The sequence below is a fragment of the Salvia hispanica genome, chromosome 1 (genome assembly GCF_029641045.1).
Source record: "Salvia hispanica isolate PSC_SH4W2 chromosome 1, Shi_PSC_v1, whole genome shotgun sequence".
NCBI lineage: Eukaryota > Viridiplantae > Streptophyta > Magnoliopsida > Lamiales > Lamiaceae > Salvia > Salvia hispanica.
The window spans coordinates 33,202,545-33,221,436 of record NC_142692.1 but is presented as its reverse complement, the minus strand read 5'-3'; the positions used below and the strand labels follow the sequence as shown (position 1 = coordinate 33,221,436).

The window sequence follows — 18,892 nt, the reverse complement described above, 5'->3', positions numbered from 1 at the left end:
CATTAATTGCAAAGGGATGGTCTTAATACACCTCTTCCACAACTATTTTAAAACGATACAAGACAAAAGCTAATAATTCATTTTAAAATATAGACACAACTCGCAACTCAAATAATACCTTCACATAAAAAGTTGAGCAACAATTGTATCTGAATGAATTGATTGTCTTGGCATGCATTGAACATTATTGAATGATGCTTAAGCAAAATGATACTACATGACATACATTAGCACTATGCATCATCATCATCATACACATTATGATGCTATAATAATGTTGCTTCTTTGCTCCTACGTCATCGTGTAGTCATCATCATTGTCATGGCCAAGGCATGCCCATCCATCCATCAATCCATCCATCATGGCCCTACATCTATTGTTTGGTATGCTAGCACCTTATCACTTATTACCTCATTTTGGCCTACATTTTTGTTTGAAATGTCACATTAATATACTCATTCTTCACTCATGGAGAGACACATGCTAATGTGCCCTAATGTGGTTTTATATGTCACATGAGGAGTTTCTTCATGTCTTTCGAATTATTCATTCCGTGCTCATCGTGTTTTCTAGCGCCTAACGAGATGACGAAAAATGACTGAAGCTCAAAAATGGAGCAAAGTATTCAAAAAAATATGGATATAATGCAACCATTTAAGTCTCTAATCTGCTCTATTCTAAGCCACGGAAAACTTCCAAAACTGATGCATTCGGCTATAGAAGTCGAATGTGAGATGGCATTTGCGCTCATCTGATTCGACAACCCACAGATTTCTGCAGAATGTGAGCAACTGTAAATTCAACTCCTACTAAATATATACAGTTAGGGAGATGATGATCTGCTAACCAAATGGAAAGCAATAAATCCCTTCCCAGAATGTCATCGTATAATTGGATCTGGAGCGTACGTAAACTTAACAGACGGCACACTGCATAGATAATAGTCAAGGATTAGCACAACAGTAGTGTGAATCCAAACTGTCATAAACAAGGATAGATAGCACGTCTATAGCATAAAAACTTGCACGGACGAGAATTTAAACAAATTGTTAAATATAGATGAATCATGGAAGAAGTTACAGTTCAACGAGATATTGTATTGTTTCATGTTTTATTTGGATTGATTGATTGTTTAGGATAAATTGAAGGATTGTGAGTAGAAGAAGCTCATATACAGAAAACTCACCATTGCTTCACTTTAAGCATTCCCGTTCCAACTTGCATGGGTATGCCCATGATGATGGATTCAGAGACTCCTTCAATCTTATCGACTCTCCCATTCACAGAAGCGTTGAAGAGGTGATCTGCGGTCTTTTCAAATGAAGCGAGCATCAAGACACTGTCCCTCATTCTCTCCACACCAAATCTTGTCATACCCAACACTTCACCCTGAAATAACCAGCATATGCAAAAAACAAGGAAATTAGACCATCATTAACTTCGAGTTTAATGGCGTAAACAAATTTAATCATAATCGAACAAGGAAATCAGCTCATCATTAACTTCTTGTTATAAGAAGTTTCGCATACAATGTAATCAGAAAGGGACACACAAACAGGGCATCGGGGAAGGCCATCGGAGATGATGGACAAGAAAGTTTAATTGGCATATGTTTTTTATGAGAATCAAGAAATCGACAACAGAACTTGGGAGATATTGACCTAATCAAGAATTAGCATTTCCTTTATCATATCTTCACATAACTATTTTCACAATTATCCTACTTCCATCATGGTCAGAACTAGGCCATTTCTACTCTCTTCATTAAACCCTTACTAAACACGTGATAGAATTAAAACATGACAAACATAAAAAGTATAATAAACATTGAGGCAGTCTGGTGTTCATGGTAGAGAACAAATGACGTCTTGGATGCTTCCTCAACACTTGACAAGACCTCTAGACGAGCTCCTCACAGTTGCTAGAGAGACAAAATATGCATATCCTTGCGGTCATAAACAAGAAACATTTCCAATTTGAAAGAAAACAAAATAACCTTGAATGTCATTAAGTCAGCCAGCAGCATCATGTGTCGTATGTCTATGGTCATGCCATGGCTTGACATGGTGTAGTTTATCTCATCAATTATTTTCTTCCGTGCAGCTTCAATTCCAAGTACCTGTTTTACTTCCATGATGTGATTACTCACTGTCTTGTGACCATTAATTCCTTCAGTGCCCATGACAGACAAAAGACCACTCCTGCACGTAAACATATAATGCTGAAATTGCATGCCTAAAACTATTACATGCAAGAATTATGATAAAATCATACTCCACTTTTATCTATAGGTTCTGCTACATATCTAATTCGCAGTTCATATTCAAGGAAAATGAAGAGTTGTTTATTGTTGCTCATCTACAAACACACAGCTACGCTATCTCTGGTGCTGTTCCTTGTTTATTTTCACAAACCAAAAGTACACACTGACGCAACAAACACCAATAATCAAGCACAATCAGAAATCGAGTGTACCTTCCTCTCAATTTTTCAGTCTCAAAAAACTCTACAAGGTTTTCCATTATCAAACACTCAGTAATCAAGAAAAAAAAAGAACAAGACTGGAAAGTTTTACTGCTACTTACCCCTCTACTAGTAATGTCAATTTTTTGCACGCGGGATCTTTTTCTTTTGATTCATTAAGTATTATAGCCCGCTCAACAGTCCTGATTCCCTGCCATTTATAGAAAATACCCACGAAAGAAATTAGTACTCTCTTGAATGAAACTATTGACAGGCCAGCCAAATACCAAAAGGAAAAAGGATATTAAAAAATTGAATTTTGCTGGTTTCACCTTGACTACAACTTTGGCGAGCTTATTCTTAAGCCCATTGAGTTCAAATTGAAGTTTACTTTTATCATCATTCAGATCGACTTGAAGTTTTCGTTCATCCACTACTCTAATTTGCTATCATAAACATGAAGTAGAATCAATTATAACAGTGAGAATTCAGAACAGGAACCATAGAAAGAGAAGCATGCCAGTATATCCATAATAAACACAAATAAAGTGGCGAAGCAAGAAAATTGCACCTGCTCTTTCAGTTTTAACTTTGGGGTGGTTTGTAGTATTGAATCCTTTACCGTGTACGCATCAATATGTAGGTGAGCCTCTTTTATTCTACCCATGTCAAGTGTTACAACAACGGATGCTGACCTCGACGATTGTGAAGTCTTTATACTCTGGGCTACCTAAAGAACACAAAGAAGACCAAGACAAAAGCAACTTCAGTATTGTCTAAATGAATGAATCTAGAAAGCAAATCACAGAATAATTGTTAAGTAAAAGTTCAATCTAAACACTAAGGTTAATTATCTTCTACTTTCAGAGAAAGATCTCAAGCTACTAGGATTTTCAACATATCAAAATACATTAAACAAGATCTAAAGCATGCACTCACAGCTGAATCGATTATCATAAAATGGTATACCTGCTCCAGAAGGGTTTTCTCAATACGCCCCTTCACCATTTTAGCTGTTATGTCATTGTTGTTAACATCCAGATGTGTAGTAATAATTGGTGTCTTGATATTTTTAGCACCATTAACAATTTCTTTAATCCTAGGAACCCCAAGGGTAACATCTTTTTCAAGATTAAGTTAACAAAACATATCGGAAGAAACCAGATAAAAGGTTAGGTGTGTAAATAACAACACTAGAAAAAAAATCATATTTGAGGATACTCATGCTTGCGACTCCAGCAAAGTGGAAAGTTTTTAAGGTCATCTGCGTTCCTGGCTCTCCGATACTCTGAGCTCCAATGGCTCCTATTGCAGTTCCCGCTTCAATTTTCTTGGAATTGTAACGAGATATACAAGTTTCTAGGAAGACCTGAAACCAATAAAATAAAAAAAGAAGTGGCATGTCAGGATTATACCATGTACCTTGTATGAATAAAACATAGTTACACAGGAGAGGATTATACATATGATAATATTTTGTAGATGTATATATATCATCAGAGAGTAATAGTAAAGAAAATAGAGAACTTTTATATCCTAATAGGGCACTCATAATAAATATTTTTTAGATTGATAGAAGGCATTTCACAAAAAAAATTACAACTATCAATTCAAGATATGATTTGATGTTAAATATGCACTAAGAAAAAAGATTTGTCGCCCAAAATATGCTTCACTTCAGGAACTCTATAATGGAAGCATTATAAATGAGTCACAGCGAGAACAAGTTGAAGATGTAGGATCAATGCAATAATAATACTAAATTGCAAATGTGCTCCTAACCTAACTTCAAGATTTCTCGTCATATTTTTCCTTTGTGCAAGACTTCATACAACCAAATTGCAAACATGCTCCTAACCAAACTTTAAGCAACAAGGAGTGCTCAAAAAGTATGCAGGAATCCTTAGAGAGTGAACCAAGAAGAAAAGTACCATTAATTGTCGCTGAGTTATCCCAGATATATTAGAGGCAACATTTTCCAGATAGTGTCTATCTTCTTCAGAATGTCCCCCTTCACCCAATTTCAGTTTCTCACGAACTGAGCTAGGCCCTTTTTTCTTAATAAAATTTCTTATTGACTCTGCAAAAGCTGCCAAACATTCATCTTTAGATGCTGGCTCTAATGAATGAGAAGACTCTCCTTCAGAAGTCATGGATGATTTTACTAGTCTTCTCCCGATTGTGTTTTCAACTATTTTCTCAATTTCATCAGTCGTTAAACTCTTCTGCTCTGTTGCAGGGCAGGTAGCCTGTCAAATCATAGCACAAAAGAAAATAAATAAGTATATTATCAAAATCCAAACTTGGTCAAGATAATTAACTTCCATATAGATTAATGCAAAAAGATGGATCCTGTTACCTTGGCTTTCATATATAATCTTTCAAAGTTCAGCGGGAGCCCACTTTTCTCTTCCATCTGTGCAGGATCCATAGCATCACCACCGTAGGCAAATTGCACAATGCAAGCACTAGCATTTCTCACTGTATTATCATAAAAGATAGATAGATCCTCCAAAGCCTTCATCAATCTACGAGACATGTAACCCGTATCGGCTGTTTTCACCTATAACAGCAGATGAAAGCTCTAAATGTCTTCTCAACACTCTAGTAATAAGCACCCAAAAATACCCTATGATAAACCCTTTTGCCATTTTGGTTTGTCCACGATTTATAGAACCATTTACTTTATTCCACTTTTAGTATGTGGACCCCATATTCCACCAACTTTTTATATTCACAATTCAATATAAAACTAATAGTTTAAATGGGTCTCACATTCCACTCATTTACTCCCTTTACTTTTCTTCACAAAGTCAAACAATTTCTTAAAACTCATGCCGAGTCAAAATGGCTCTTTAAATGGTGGACAGAGAGAGTATAAAGAGCAATTCTCAAGATAAGCATTCTTATAAAGAGCAAACTACCCATCACTCTCAGTTTAAAGAGTAAATTTTTCAGAAAAGAAAGAATACACATACCGCTGTATCCACAAGACCTTCTCTACCACCCATGGTGTGGAAAAAAAATTCAGTCGCACATAAACCAGTGTAGAAGGAATTCTGAACAAAGCCTTTAGCCTGACAATAAGCATAAGATGAAGTTTAGCTAGTGTGGAGGGTAGTTCTCCATATGAAAATGTATGTGAGAGTCTGAAACATATTAAGGATAATTTGACCATATCTATCTGCAATGTAAAAGTCAGATTACTCAAATTGAATAAGCAAGCGATGATGCAGCAACAATTGGTCCACTATTACTACCAAAAAACTTAATAAAATTATCAAAAATAACATAGTGAGAGAGTTGCATACATCTGGGTCTTTTGCTCCTCTTTCAAAATGAGGCAGTGTTCGATCAACAAACCCATTGGGAGCTCTCTGACCTCCTACAGATTGCTGACCAACACAAGCAATCATCTGGCAGATATTAATAGGAGAACCTTTAGAACCACACTGAGACATTATTAGAGGGCTGTTCCTCCAATTTAAATTCTTCATGCAAACCTACCAAAACAACATCAAGAATGAGTTAGCACATCTATTGTGCTGGACCACAACAATAAATACAATGGTAACCATTTTTTGACATGAGCTGTGATTCCACAAGTCTTATCACAAACTGAGCATAATCTTTGAAGCAGTAACAAGCACAAACAGATTATGTTACGAAAAAAGTAACTTGACCTCAATAAAAGGATAAATATCTGTGTTAACACATCATAAGACATGATACTGCATGTTATAACAATCTCCAGAAGGCATTGGAACCAAAATACATAAATACTCAATAGTTTTGTCTTATAGTCCTCATGTTGACATAGTCACATAGTAATGAAACAACACGACATGACACAACATACAACAAATTTAACAGCCAATACTAAATTTTTTATACACAAAGATAAAAACGCAGAGGGATGTTGAAGAGCCATAAACTCTCCTACCAAGTAGTAGTACCAATATAACCTAAACCTACAATCTCATGCATATATCGTAGACTTTCAAGGCAATTTATGCCAATAGAAGCTAGTTGTCCGCCCAGAAGTGAATTCGCAAAGATTACTTAAAAGTCAAGGGAGCACCAATTCTCACAAATGTCAGAGAATACATAAAACTTACATCGGCAGTAGTTTCTCGAATTTTATTAAGTGTCTCAGTTATCTTGGCTTCAAGAGTCTCAGCATTATTGCAGCCGGGTAACAGCTCCAGACTTCCAGATGTGTAACTTCTTATGTAATCGGTACAATGACCATACTCATTGTCCAGAGTCGCCTTCTTCTCCTTGTTTAATGTAACCCCAGGTTGAACATCATCGATCCCAATTGAAAAACCATGATTTCCTATCCATCGTGCACTATAACATAAATTCATTAATAAAATCAACTTTGAATTCCTTCAAGTGAACAGGAGTGCGAGTATTAAAACTAATAGAAAGAAATTGAAGTCCTACCACATAAATTTTATTATTAGGCTAAGTTCCTCAGTCCTAAATCATAAATCTCATTCTACAATTCAATACTAAAGTTCCAGTGGATTCCATTTATTTTCTTCACCTAAGATCTGAAATTTTTGGAGCCAATATGATGCATCATTAACTCTTTTCTAGTTCCAGGCAAGAAAGTTGCACGAGTACACAAGTACACAGATATAGCTGCATGCATTATTTGTTGAGATTTTATGTCATTTCAGTCATTAAATACGTCTATGGATTTCCATATTCTTCCTGGGTACCACTTTGTAGATTCCAAAGAAAGAACAAGACCCGAGAACATGGGGACTATCTAGCATCACCTAACAAAGAATGATTTAGATATAACAATACCTACTTAAGCTTAATGTCATAATATAACAATGAAATCTGCAAAACACCAAAGATATCCAGCTGTGTAATGGTTGATGTAAATGCATTCTAGTTAAGTTTATGTTTATAATTGGATGGTTCAATATCAATTCACAAGACGACATGGACAATAGAATGATACTTGTGCATACTTCGTTAATATTGATCATGATGCTTATAATAACAACTACATGCTGATGCTGGCAGATAGATTTTTTTTCACGTGATTCTACAATTGCTGAGTTTGGGAAGCACTGCTCAAATTAAGCATCTTGTTATTTAAATATGCTAAAGAAAAATACTCCATCGTCACTTAAATACTAAAATAGTTAGTTTTTGCCATTTTTGTACTTCCACAAAAGTCAGTCCATTTCCATTTACAAACACTACCCCACAACCTATTAAGTCTATTACCCTCAATATATCAACTTACTTTTTTACCCCTTCTAGTTTCTACCACATAGCCCACCACTTTCTCCACTCACATTACATTTTTTAATTATTACTAGCACTATTTAAGGTGGGATACTTTCTACTCACAATACACCAACCACTTCTATTAGAACTCGTGTCACACCCCATTAGGCTGATTTTTAAGGGACAGAGGGAGGGAGTATAAAATTTGCAAAAGTTTCAAGCTGCACTTTTTAACAATATCACTACTAAAATACTCCCTCTGTCCCATCAAAATGAAACATTTTCCTTGTAGGGTTGTCTCTCTAAAAATGAAACGTCTCCTATAATGGAAACAAAATCATCTCTATTGTTTTCTCTCTACACTTAACTCACAAAACAACACTACATAAAATCTCATGCCAAAAAGCAAATGTTTCATATTTAATGGGACAGAGGGAGTACTTACTTAACCAAGCACACATTAATTACGAAGAAGTATGTTTCATGTGTTCAACAAGGTTGTAACCTTGAAAATGATGAAAACGGAATTTATATCTAGTGTTACATAAGACCATAAAATCACAGAGATGTACATGCTGTCTCACAATTAAAGGGAGTACAGACTACAGAATTAGGGCAAATAAATGCACAAAGCAAAAATTTGTATACAATGTTGATATATCTCACCTTAACTTTGCCATGCGATTCATACAGGTAGCAGCAGCATGAGGACCATAATCCCTGAGAAGAACGGAGTAAATACCGTCCTTGTTCCCATTACCTGTTATGATATATTGGATGAATAAGCAATTTAGCGAACAACAAAAAGAAAAAAAATGTATCTCTCTACTTCTACAATTTCAACTCCATAAATTGCAAACACATGATACTGACCTAAAGTGGCCTTCCCAAGCTGCCCGCTGATGAGCTCACTATTGCGAATATACACAAAACCATCCTTGGAACACATTGTTTCTCTAGACTTCCCATATGACTTTTCTGCTACAGTTAGATTTAAATATACTCTCATTTTTGCATGGGGACGCAATAGCACACTGAATAATTGTTTGCCAGTCCATAGCTCCACTGGCTACAATGAGAAACATCTAAATCAGATACAAGCATACATCAAGCACATGAGGATGGGGAAGGAAACATGAGAAATATGTGTAACTATAGCAGCTTTTAATCTACAAACTGAAGGGGCAATAGCAACAACACCTTCCTAGAGAAGTAAATATGAGCCTCGTCACATCACACATGCATGGAATGCAAAGCACGGTACAAAATGACTCTAGTCCTAACAATCAACTCTTATCCACAAATCATGGATGCGTCAAAGATAATTAAAAGTAAGGCTTTAAGTTGTAAGCTGCATTATGATAGATCTTTATATTAGAAAATTAACCATTGATTTAACCATTAGATCACATTATGTACATGGTCTTGAGGCATCCAATCAAACCTCTCCTCCCACCCAGCAGCACAACAGTCCTCAATAATAGTAACAAGTAACTGGGAGTGGCTGACCTCCACAACATTTAATCCATAACAAAAAAAGGAAAGGCAACTCCTGATCACCTATAAAGCTACCAAATTCAACCTTTATGTGTGCTTATACTACTGGAAAAGGGTACCATATAGTTACAGACCTGAATATATCTTTATTTTAGCTACATAACTTTGGTTCTAGGTTCTGGTCCTAGATGTTATGAGAGAACAGAAAAGTAAATGTAACAATTGCATGAAGTAAGTGCACCAGACAACACATTGCATTTAATGAAATATAAGGACGACGAAAAAATTAATTTGGAAACTTAGTTAAAGAAAGCATAGATGGATGGGATGCAGGAAATAGTTTCACCAAAAATACAGAAAAGACTTTAAATGAACACCAGCACATGGATCAGTACAAGAGCAATGCTAGACAATACTCGAAGCACACTAAGCATAGTGGCATTAGAATGCAAGTTTACCTTAACTAATGCTGGAGTTGGCAAATCAATTGGGTCCATGGCATCACCTATATATGAACACATGAGTGAAAAGGCCGAGCGGTCATAAAATGTGTCTTTTCTTGTTATAAGAAAGGAAGAAGTTAGAAAATCCTGTGTTGATGCAACCAAGATTTCTCCATTTTTTGGGGTGCACAAATTGTTCTGCACCTGCAGTGTCAATGAAGACCACACAAAAAAAAATTTTGAACTCGTGAATCAGGAAAAGCTAATTTACTTGTTACCTTTTATATTCCTTGTAAATACAGCTTACATTTAAATCATCCATATATCACTAATTCACAATTTCACAATGATATGGAAATACATGGTTTGTGCCCTAGGTTAATTAGTAGGAAATCAAATATTGTTGCACCTTAATCAATATGGCTAGATATCGGATAATTCTATAGACACCCACCATGTTAACCTCTCAAACTTATACACAGAAGCTGCCTATACTTTAATGTTCCAGACATCCAAGGTCACCTTGACCTAAATCAATTCAGACAATCTATCCTCCTATGAAGTGAAATTTTGTTGATTACTTGAATCAGCTTGTATAAGATTTTAGCTACTAACATTTGCTTTGGGTGGCATTATTGCGGAAAAAACTAACCACGATTCACAAAGTCAGCCATTTAATGTTTCCTCCAAGCTACTACTTACCATTGTCAAAAAGGTATTGCAGCTAGCAGAATCCAAGAAAAAGGGGCAATGGATAAAAAGATAGTAACATTGAGAAAACTTTTGACTTCAGTCTTATTCAGCATGTTTGCAGAATGAGTGATTATGTGCTCTAAGCCTCTTAACTATGGATACCGTGAAGGGCACAATAGAGGATGAGGATAAAAAGATTCAAACTATACCATTGAGTCAAATCAATGAACAAAAGTAATATTCACATACCCCCATCAGCATAAGAGCCTCAGTACGGGCCTCTTCTGTTTGTGGTACATGCATATTCATCTCATCACCATCAAAGTCAGCATTGTATGGGTTGCACACTGACTCATTGAATCTCAGTGTTCGCCAAGGCATTATCCTTGCCTGAAGACAACAAATAAAATGAGCTTAATTGATAGTATCTTACTGTTATTATATCAATTTTCATTTGCAGTAAATACCCGATGGGACATGATTGACATTCGGTGCAAACTCGGTTGCCTATTAAATAAAACTACATCTCCATCTTCAAGGTGACGATGCACAATGCACCCATACTGCAACTGATCTGCATGATGCTTCCGGGCAGAATACATCAATGATCTACAGGGAAACCAAGAGCAATCAGAAGTTAAACCCTCCAAAAAAGAAAATATAAAAAAAAAGTAAAAGAAACCACAAAAAAGGAAAAAAAAAGAAAAAAGAAAAAGAAATTACTTATGAAACCAGTAAACACATACATCTCATGACCATCAGGTGTCCTTATAAACTTAGCACCAGGGTATTTTTGGGGGCCATTACGAACACATTGCCGCAATTTCTCAATATTATGGTGTGAAACTCGTTCAGGATAAGTCAAAATCCGAGCCATTAAAATTGGAATAGCAACCTGTCAGTCAGAAAGTCTGTCACCAAATGCAAAGCATCTTCAGCATGACAGATAAAAGTAAAATACTTTACCTCAGTAATTTTCAAATTAGGATCAGGAGAAATAACTGTCCTGCCAGTAAACTCTACACGCTTCCCTGATAAATTGCAACGAAATCTCCCCTGCTTTCCTTTAAGACGCTGAACAAAACCACTCAATGGTCTTCTAGTACTATTTGCAGGTTGTGGTGTCAATCCACGAACATCACTATTCATATATTGTGCAACCTCCTCTTGCAGAAGCTGCCAGCTAACCTGGTTCAACATTTCATGAGAATCTTCAATATCGTGTCAATTATTGAGAAAAACCAAGTAGGGCTGTTGGTAAGGTCATTTTAACATGCATCACTATCCGTTACTAGAAAATCAGTAACCTGCAGGAAAGCAGCAAAAGCTTCCTGGATATGAATATTCATAATTCATTTCCTTAAATAATGAAAAGGATTGCAAATATATCAATCTAGTGTTCCACTAATCTAGATACATAGACAAAAACACACAAAAACTAAACAAGTTTTTTAGCACTTGTTTATTCTTTCTAAGATCAGTTCCTTATCTACATCTGGTGCCATATTATCATTGAAGGAAAGTAAGTTGCAAACCATTTTTTACAAAGAATTATAACTTCACACCTTGCAGGTGTGGTCCAGGATTATTCAGAATAGAATTCAAATCATCAAATGTTGATTGCTGATGTGGTTGTTATAAAACCACCCACTTTTCTCTGCTAAGACAAGTTCTTAAATTCACTCTAAAGTGGAAAAACAGCCACCAGCTAACTGACCATGAAAAGAGTTCTCAGAAACTAAAGTATGACCATCAGAATCCAGAACGTGTGGATCTAATTGTTTTGAAGACCTTAAATGTGCTTGGCTATGTTTACCGAGTTAAGGATTATATGGGGACTTAGTTGACTGGTACGGCAAACAAACTAGAAATTACAGTCATAGAGCAGAAAACAATAAAACCAAGTGAAATGCTCAAGTAAACGTGCAGAAGAAGACAAATCTGAAATTACAGCTTACGGCATGCTGGTCTACTACAACAAGAAAAAGTTGATTACCTTTGTTCATCACTAATGGCTCATGCATAGTCATAAAACTGTAGCTTTTTATCAACTTAAATTAGATGACATATGTCAAATTGTTGACCAGAAACAATTTAACTTTTTAAACTAACAAAAGTGAACAACACCTTGGAAGATATCACAAAAAGGAACCTAAACATAAACAGCATTATACCATGCATCTGTTGCTTTGAGAGTCTGTTTCTGCCATTTCTGAGCGAACACTAGCATTGGCTTGGATGATATATTTTAGTCTCTCTGTGATGTCATTTTCATTACTGCATAAGCCAAACAAAAGTCAGAAAAGTGTTGTGGATGACAAGAGACACTGTACAAGTATGACCTTGACCAAGAAGATCTATGCAGTTTTTCCCAATCTTCATATAATCAATGCTCATTTATGTGTCTAACTTAATGGCCTAAATGATGCTCTAAAACCAAGAGGCATGGAAAAAGTTCTCTTCAATAACAGAAATCAGGTGATTTATAACTACTACCTCTGTCCCACAATAATTGTCACTCTTTTCCATTTCAGTCCGTCCCACAATAATTGTCACATTTCACTTTAACCATAAATGGTAAGTAGGTCTCACATTCCACTAGCTCACTTCACTCACATTTTAGAATAAAACCAATATAAAAAAGTGGGTCCCACATTCCACTAACTATTCCAACCAACTTTTCTTTACATTTATTAAAACTCGTGCCCATAATAAGAGTGACAATCATTGTGGGACGGAGGGAGTATGATTTATTAAATGTCATTTGAGAATACAGAGTTATCATTAGCAGATTAAAGTATCTAAAATTCTCGAAAAGGGATGGAGAGATCAATGATTTCGACCATGGAAACAAATATCAAAGCAAATTGATATCTCTATTATGATATAAGGCAAGAGAATGTGTGTATTCGTGCTCAGGATTACCTCTGTGTTCCACCATCCACAAAAACTGAAGGTCGTATGGAAGTTGGTGGCACAAGAATACTAGTAAGCATAAGCTTTTCAGGTCTATCATTTAGATAAAGCAACTCACAATCCTGAAGAAAAAAAAAAATGGAGGAAAGAAACAAGAGGAGAAATGAATGAATAAATAGATAATGGAAAATATGAAAAATGTCAGTTATTGTTCTCTTAACCATACTGAAACTGAGGACTTAATCATACTGAAACATAAATGTGGAAGTACCTCATCACGCATATTTTTCAGTAGCTCATAGACCCTTTTAGGATCAAGATATGAAGGCAAAGGCATATTTGTCTTTGTATGGGATAGAGCTGAACGGCATTCCTCCAAGCTACAATCAGCACTGTCAGCAACTCTAGCACGATCATGTACGATTTTCAATTGTGCCCTTTTAACCATACCTATAACAAATACTAGTTGTTAGGGACATCTTTATTATATGAAAATAATAACAATAAAAATATTATAATCTGCGATTAAGCTTCTGCAATGTCTTTTAATTCAATTTTACCGATAATCTCAGGTTCATAACCATATCCATGAAAGATAGCTTACATTGTGACACACATGCACATAGTTTAAGCAAGTTTTATTAAATATGCAATATTGCTGGTTTTAAAGAGGTAGGGTATTAACCATTAATATATCCACATCTGGAGCACACAACAGCGCGCCTAGTTCCTCCCATGCCATTACACCTTTTCACTGTTTTCTTCTGTAACTCAACCTTCTTCAAATGCTCAAGTTTTGGACCTCTCATCTGCTTAAGGAAATCTCGCCGCTCTTTTTCTTCAAGGAGTATTATGGAGCATTTCTGTTAATAGAGAAAAATGAGGTTAACCTATGAGAAGTTTCCATCAAGAAAAATCGCCATCTAGGATATCCAATCTTCATCTGAATACAAATTGATCACGAAGGAGAGAACTAGAGGGACTAATACAAACAACAAGAGTACAAGACAAGGTATATGGCAACGACTACACATGCAAATTAGTTATCCATTAACAGAATGAAACGAATTAATAGTCACCAACTAGAAGGATGAAAGATGAAAGGAATATATATAAGTAAGGAATTGCCAAAGTCCTAATCATGAGACAAGCTTAGTTTCACAAAAACAACTTCAAAGGTTTACTTGAAACAAGCATCTGTGTTCTCTTGGGCATACAATGTTAGGTATATTGTTAATACAAAAACTCATTTATATTAGAACAAAACTAGCGCATGGGCAGCAGCGTCCCAAAAGTACTACAGAAGTAACTTCAAGTGTAGTAAAAATGCCTAGTAAGTGAACTCCTACGAAATGGATTCAGTTTGAGATAAAGTGACACTTTATACTATTTTTCAGATATCTAGGAATGAGAAGTCTGATATGATACAATATTACGATTGGGAGAAGAGATAATGACACAAAATTTTGATACCTTGCAAATGCACTTCAATATGTCAACGATCGTAGCCAAAAATCCGACATTATATACAGGAAGGGCTAGATTCAAGTATCCACAATGACCTGGGCAGTTCTGAAAATTTCCACCACATGTTTCACATTTGCCAAGCTTGTTTGGTGGCCCCTGAAATACCAAAATATGACATGTAAATGTAATACGCTATAGTATTGATTATCGAATATCTATGAGCTATGGAAAACCGCCCTATCAAATGTCAATATCTCTCAGTAAATTCAGATAGACGACTTGGTAAAAAAAACACTTGTATAATATGGTACTGATAAGAATAAAGAAACTACAAGAATCAAGTTGCAGAAAAATCACATACTTTCGTCAAAATGCAAGCTATTTCCACACTCTTTAGTTGTCATAATCTCGAAACAATATCCCTAACAATTACAAATAAGGATATAGCAAAATCAACCCAAATAAACTACATTTCTGAAAGAAAAACTACATTGGTCTTACAGGCTAAATATATTTCCAAGATACTATTAATTGGGTGGAATATCTATGCTAGGAAATGGCAAAATAAAGAACCATGTGATTGTTGCCTTCTTCTATTCCCGAATATTGTTATTTCCTTGACTTACTGAATCATGGAAACCCAACAAGGAGATCATGGAAAACCAACAAGGACTTTGAAATTTTAACTCTTATTATCTAGGATGGAAAAACACAAGTAAAATGACAACTTTGAAGGAAAGAGATAAAAGATATTACCATATGAGGATCTAACAACCCACTAGCTTCAGGCTTTCTGGCGTCATTGTAGTAAATGCCGCGCGAAACTTGAACTTCAGAAATTTTTAATATTTCCTTCTCAGATAGTGTACAGAACTTAATACTTTCTCTACACAATGGCAATAAAATCCAGTCAAAAAAATATCCCAAGACATGATAAACTTTTGTAGTAGGCTTATACTAAACTAAAATAATAGTATCATTTGAGTAAACTAAAAAAGAAACTATTTTCATTAAAAAATTGGTTATTTCAAGGATTTCAGACTGTAGCAGATTGTCCAATCAGTCTTAGATTTCTCAGATTCTCAGACATGCAAGTGGCTGGAATGTCCAGAACACCATATCTCTACGCTTGGTATACATGTCACACTACTTTAAGAGATCCTAACATCCGCTATGATATGAATGTACTAAACCCACTTTATCCTGGCATATTGACTATGAATGCACTTAAACCCACTTTGCACATTATCAAAGTATCAAGAGAAGTACTTACATCTTTCGGGGGCCGACGTCTTCCACATATGGCTTCTTGGTGAACTGCATACTGCCTTGATCTATAACATTCATCTCCTCCTGTAACAGCCAAAATAAAATGATGGAAACAAGTATTTTGATTTTCAAATCTCCAAATTGGCACATCCATGAATCATATTTTTTAATAACAAAATCACTTTTTCGCTCTGAAATTTTCCAAAACTTTGAATCATAAATATTTGGTGAAGTTCCAAATTACTATGAAATACCCCCAATTCACAAATTCTACCAGACAAGTTTGAGCATTGCATAAAGCCAATTACTATGAAGTCGAAAATTCTCGCCCCCTTGGCTAGCACAATTCAAGAACTTTCACCTACTTTAATCTTTCAATTCAATGTAAAATACAAGAGGAATAAGATATACAAAAAATTGTTACCAATTATTCGCAGTGGGTGTGAAGCTTCCAGCTTTTAAATATTTCTTCAACATTAGTATGCCTAAATGTGATGGAGAATTTTCTAGGGCTTTTCCTATTTGTTTTTCTCAGTTCTATTTCCTAGTATGCAATTACGTTTTTAATCTAGTTTTGAAGAGTAGAATTGCTTGATTGAGTTTCTACTGTTTCAAACACAAACACTAATTAATGGAATATTACAGAATAAATCTCAGCGGATTACATAAAAAAGAGAAGGGAAGAGGAATACCGCAATGAAGAAAAACGTCTGTAGAGAAATCTAGTGAAGAAGAAGGAAAAGGGCATTGGCGGCTGTTTTGATTTGTTTTGTACTAGCAGTGGAATTGGGCTTTGCAATGGAAGGATTAAGTCATATTTTGGTTTTTTGTATAAATTAAATACAATTAATATATAAATTCAAACAATGTCTTATCTTATGTGACGCAAGAAAAACTATTTTTTCAATTTTATTTTAATGTATAATAATGTCCTGTTAAGTATTATCAAACTAGTTAGATAATGCAAAAATTGAAACTGGGTTAATAATTCATTTTCAAATCTTACTAAACTAATTAGACTTTGATTAAATTTTATGATTTTAATCATTATTATTGTTTTAAACTCCTATTTTTAATATATAAGTTTGATTATAAATTTATTATTTTACCATAAGATAATAATCCATTGCTCAAATTAGAAATCTAATATACTCCCACATTAGGAGTCACATATTCGGTGAGCACGAATTTTAAGATATATAAGTGAGGTGGAAAAGTTAGTGGAATATATAAATATACTCCCACATTAGGAGTCACATAGTCAATAGTGAGGTGGAAAAGTTAGTGGAATATGAGATTCACTTTTTTATATTATTGATTTTATAATGTAACGTGAATGAAGTGAATTAGTGGAATGTGAGTCCTACTTACCATCTATGATAAAAATAAAATGTGATTTTTATCGTGCGATTGAGCGAAATTACAAAATGCGACTCTTATTGCGGACGGAGGAAGTACTATATAATATATTGATCGTTTTATTCATACATATTTTTTTTTCTAATCATAGCCATTTACTATACTACTTAACAAAAATACCATGAACAATAATTAACAAAATATAATAAAATTGATATTTTATACATAACTTATTTCTAATTATAGTAATTTAAACATTCTATTCCATCCATCCCCACTATTCATAGTATAGAGCTCACAACTGATCGTATAATATTGGATTAACTAAAAATTATTTAATTCGAATTGAATTAAACATCACATTCCATTCACATTCAATATTTTTTTGTGGTAATTTTTATTCAACATTGTCGTCAATAAAATATATCTTACCTTAATTATTTACTTACGCACCAGTTACTTCTTACTTCATTTTCATTTTATATTAATCTTCAATTTTATGTATTATATGCTATATCAAAATAAGGAACTATATACTGTAATATCTGTGCTCATCTGAAAAAATTATACTAACATAAATTATGGTAAATTGCTCATTAAATCACAACTTTCAGTTTTCTGGTCGATCCCGCATCTTATAAAGTTAGCTAATTAAATCATAACGTATCATACTTTCGCAATTGTTCCATAACTTAATAATTTCCGGCGATTATGTGGTGAAATGGATGCCGGTATTTTCCAATGTGGACATAACATAGTTTATTTGAGATAATCAGGGCTAAATTACGTGAGAATGAAGAAATTTGACAAGAATTAGGGCGAAATTTTTGAGAATGGAAAGCAACGTCATTTTTCTAAATTTGTAATGCATCACATTGATGGAAGCAAAAATGTCACGTCATAATGTCATGTCATTAAATAACCACATAAATGTCAAGTCACTAAATAATGCCACGTAAATAATAACCGCAAATAATCGCCAAAAATTTTAAGTTATGTGATAATTGGAGAAAAAATTCTCTAGTCAAGGTATACCAAAATGGGAAAATGAGGTATGTCCTACCTAACCTATAACATATTGACAAATGGAAATATAACAGCTGGAAATTACACCTCCACAAATGTTAACAACATAGATTTTTATATGGAAATTATTATTATCCCATATTTAATACTACGCTATAGCCATATATACTACATATATGCATTAAATATTAGGAGTATTACCTAAATCTGCCATTATCTTTTAATCAACTGAAAAAAATGTTACAGCAATTATAAACAATGAAACTATTTCATTAGATATCGGTACATAATATATATTATAATATATATTTAAATATATATAAAATATAGGGTTTTTGGCTTTAAAAACCAAAAACTTTCACTGAATTCTGGTTTTTCCCACAAACTATGAAATTGGAATTTAAAACCACGAACTTTCATATCGTTTGCTATTTCCTCCGGCGGGTCAACGGCCAACCCGGTTTGTCTATGTGTCAATTTTAATCCTATTTGTCATTAAAGAT

At 34.5% G+C, this 18,892-nt stretch overlaps 1 protein-coding gene across 3 annotated transcripts; it reads right to left on the bottom strand.

The window, feature by feature from the left end:
• Positions 1-612: 612 nt before the first annotated feature.
• LOC125222029 (DNA-directed RNA polymerase III subunit 1) lies at positions 613-16,805 on the bottom strand. Of its 3 annotated transcripts, none has more exons than XM_048124415.2 (28): positions 16,697-16,805; positions 16,009-16,088; positions 15,492-15,621; positions 14,742-14,891; positions 13,954-14,131; positions 13,540-13,718; positions 13,278-13,390; positions 12,527-12,629; positions 11,319-11,540; positions 11,099-11,247; positions 10,820-10,961; positions 10,602-10,742; positions 9,675-9,863; positions 8,593-8,788; positions 8,386-8,479; positions 6,582-6,816; positions 5,775-5,966; positions 5,442-5,540; positions 4,823-5,026; positions 4,395-4,712; positions 3,685-3,832; positions 3,433-3,584; positions 3,035-3,193; positions 2,796-2,909; positions 2,586-2,674; positions 1,997-2,201; positions 1,187-1,389; positions 613-929 (listed from the first exon to the last, which is right to left on the bottom strand). In XM_048124415.2, exons 2-28 carry the CDS (start codon positions 16,080-16,082, stop codon positions 881-883), a joined length of 4,227 nt encoding a protein of 1,408 aa, XP_047980372.1. In that variant the 5' UTR covers positions 16,083-16,088; positions 16,697-16,805; the 3' UTR covers positions 613-880. The 3 variants fall into 3 exon arrangements, with proteins under 3 accessions (XP_047980372.1, XP_088918943.1, XP_047980374.1); XM_089062817.1 differs by lacking the exon at positions 16,697-16,805 and adding an exon at positions 16,429-16,639; XM_048124417.2 differs by lacking the exon at positions 2,796-2,909.
• Between the last annotated feature and the right edge of the window lie 2,087 nt (positions 16,806-18,892).

Excerpts from the sequence above, each read along its gene's own strand:
- LOC125222029 (XM_048124415.2), bottom strand. The coding sequence starts at position 16,082 with ATGAATGTTATAGATCAAGGCAGTATGCAGTTCACCAAGAAGCCATAT. Across the intron at positions 2,202-2,585 it reads TTGACATTACTAGTAGAGGG|GAGTGGTCTTTTGTCTGTCA; the intron begins GTAAGTAGCAGT and ends GTTTACGTGCAG. Across the intron at positions 930-1,186 it reads ATGCTTAAAGTGAAGCAATG|TGTGCCGTCTGTTAAGTTTA; the intron begins GTGAGTTTTCTG and ends TTATCTATGCAG.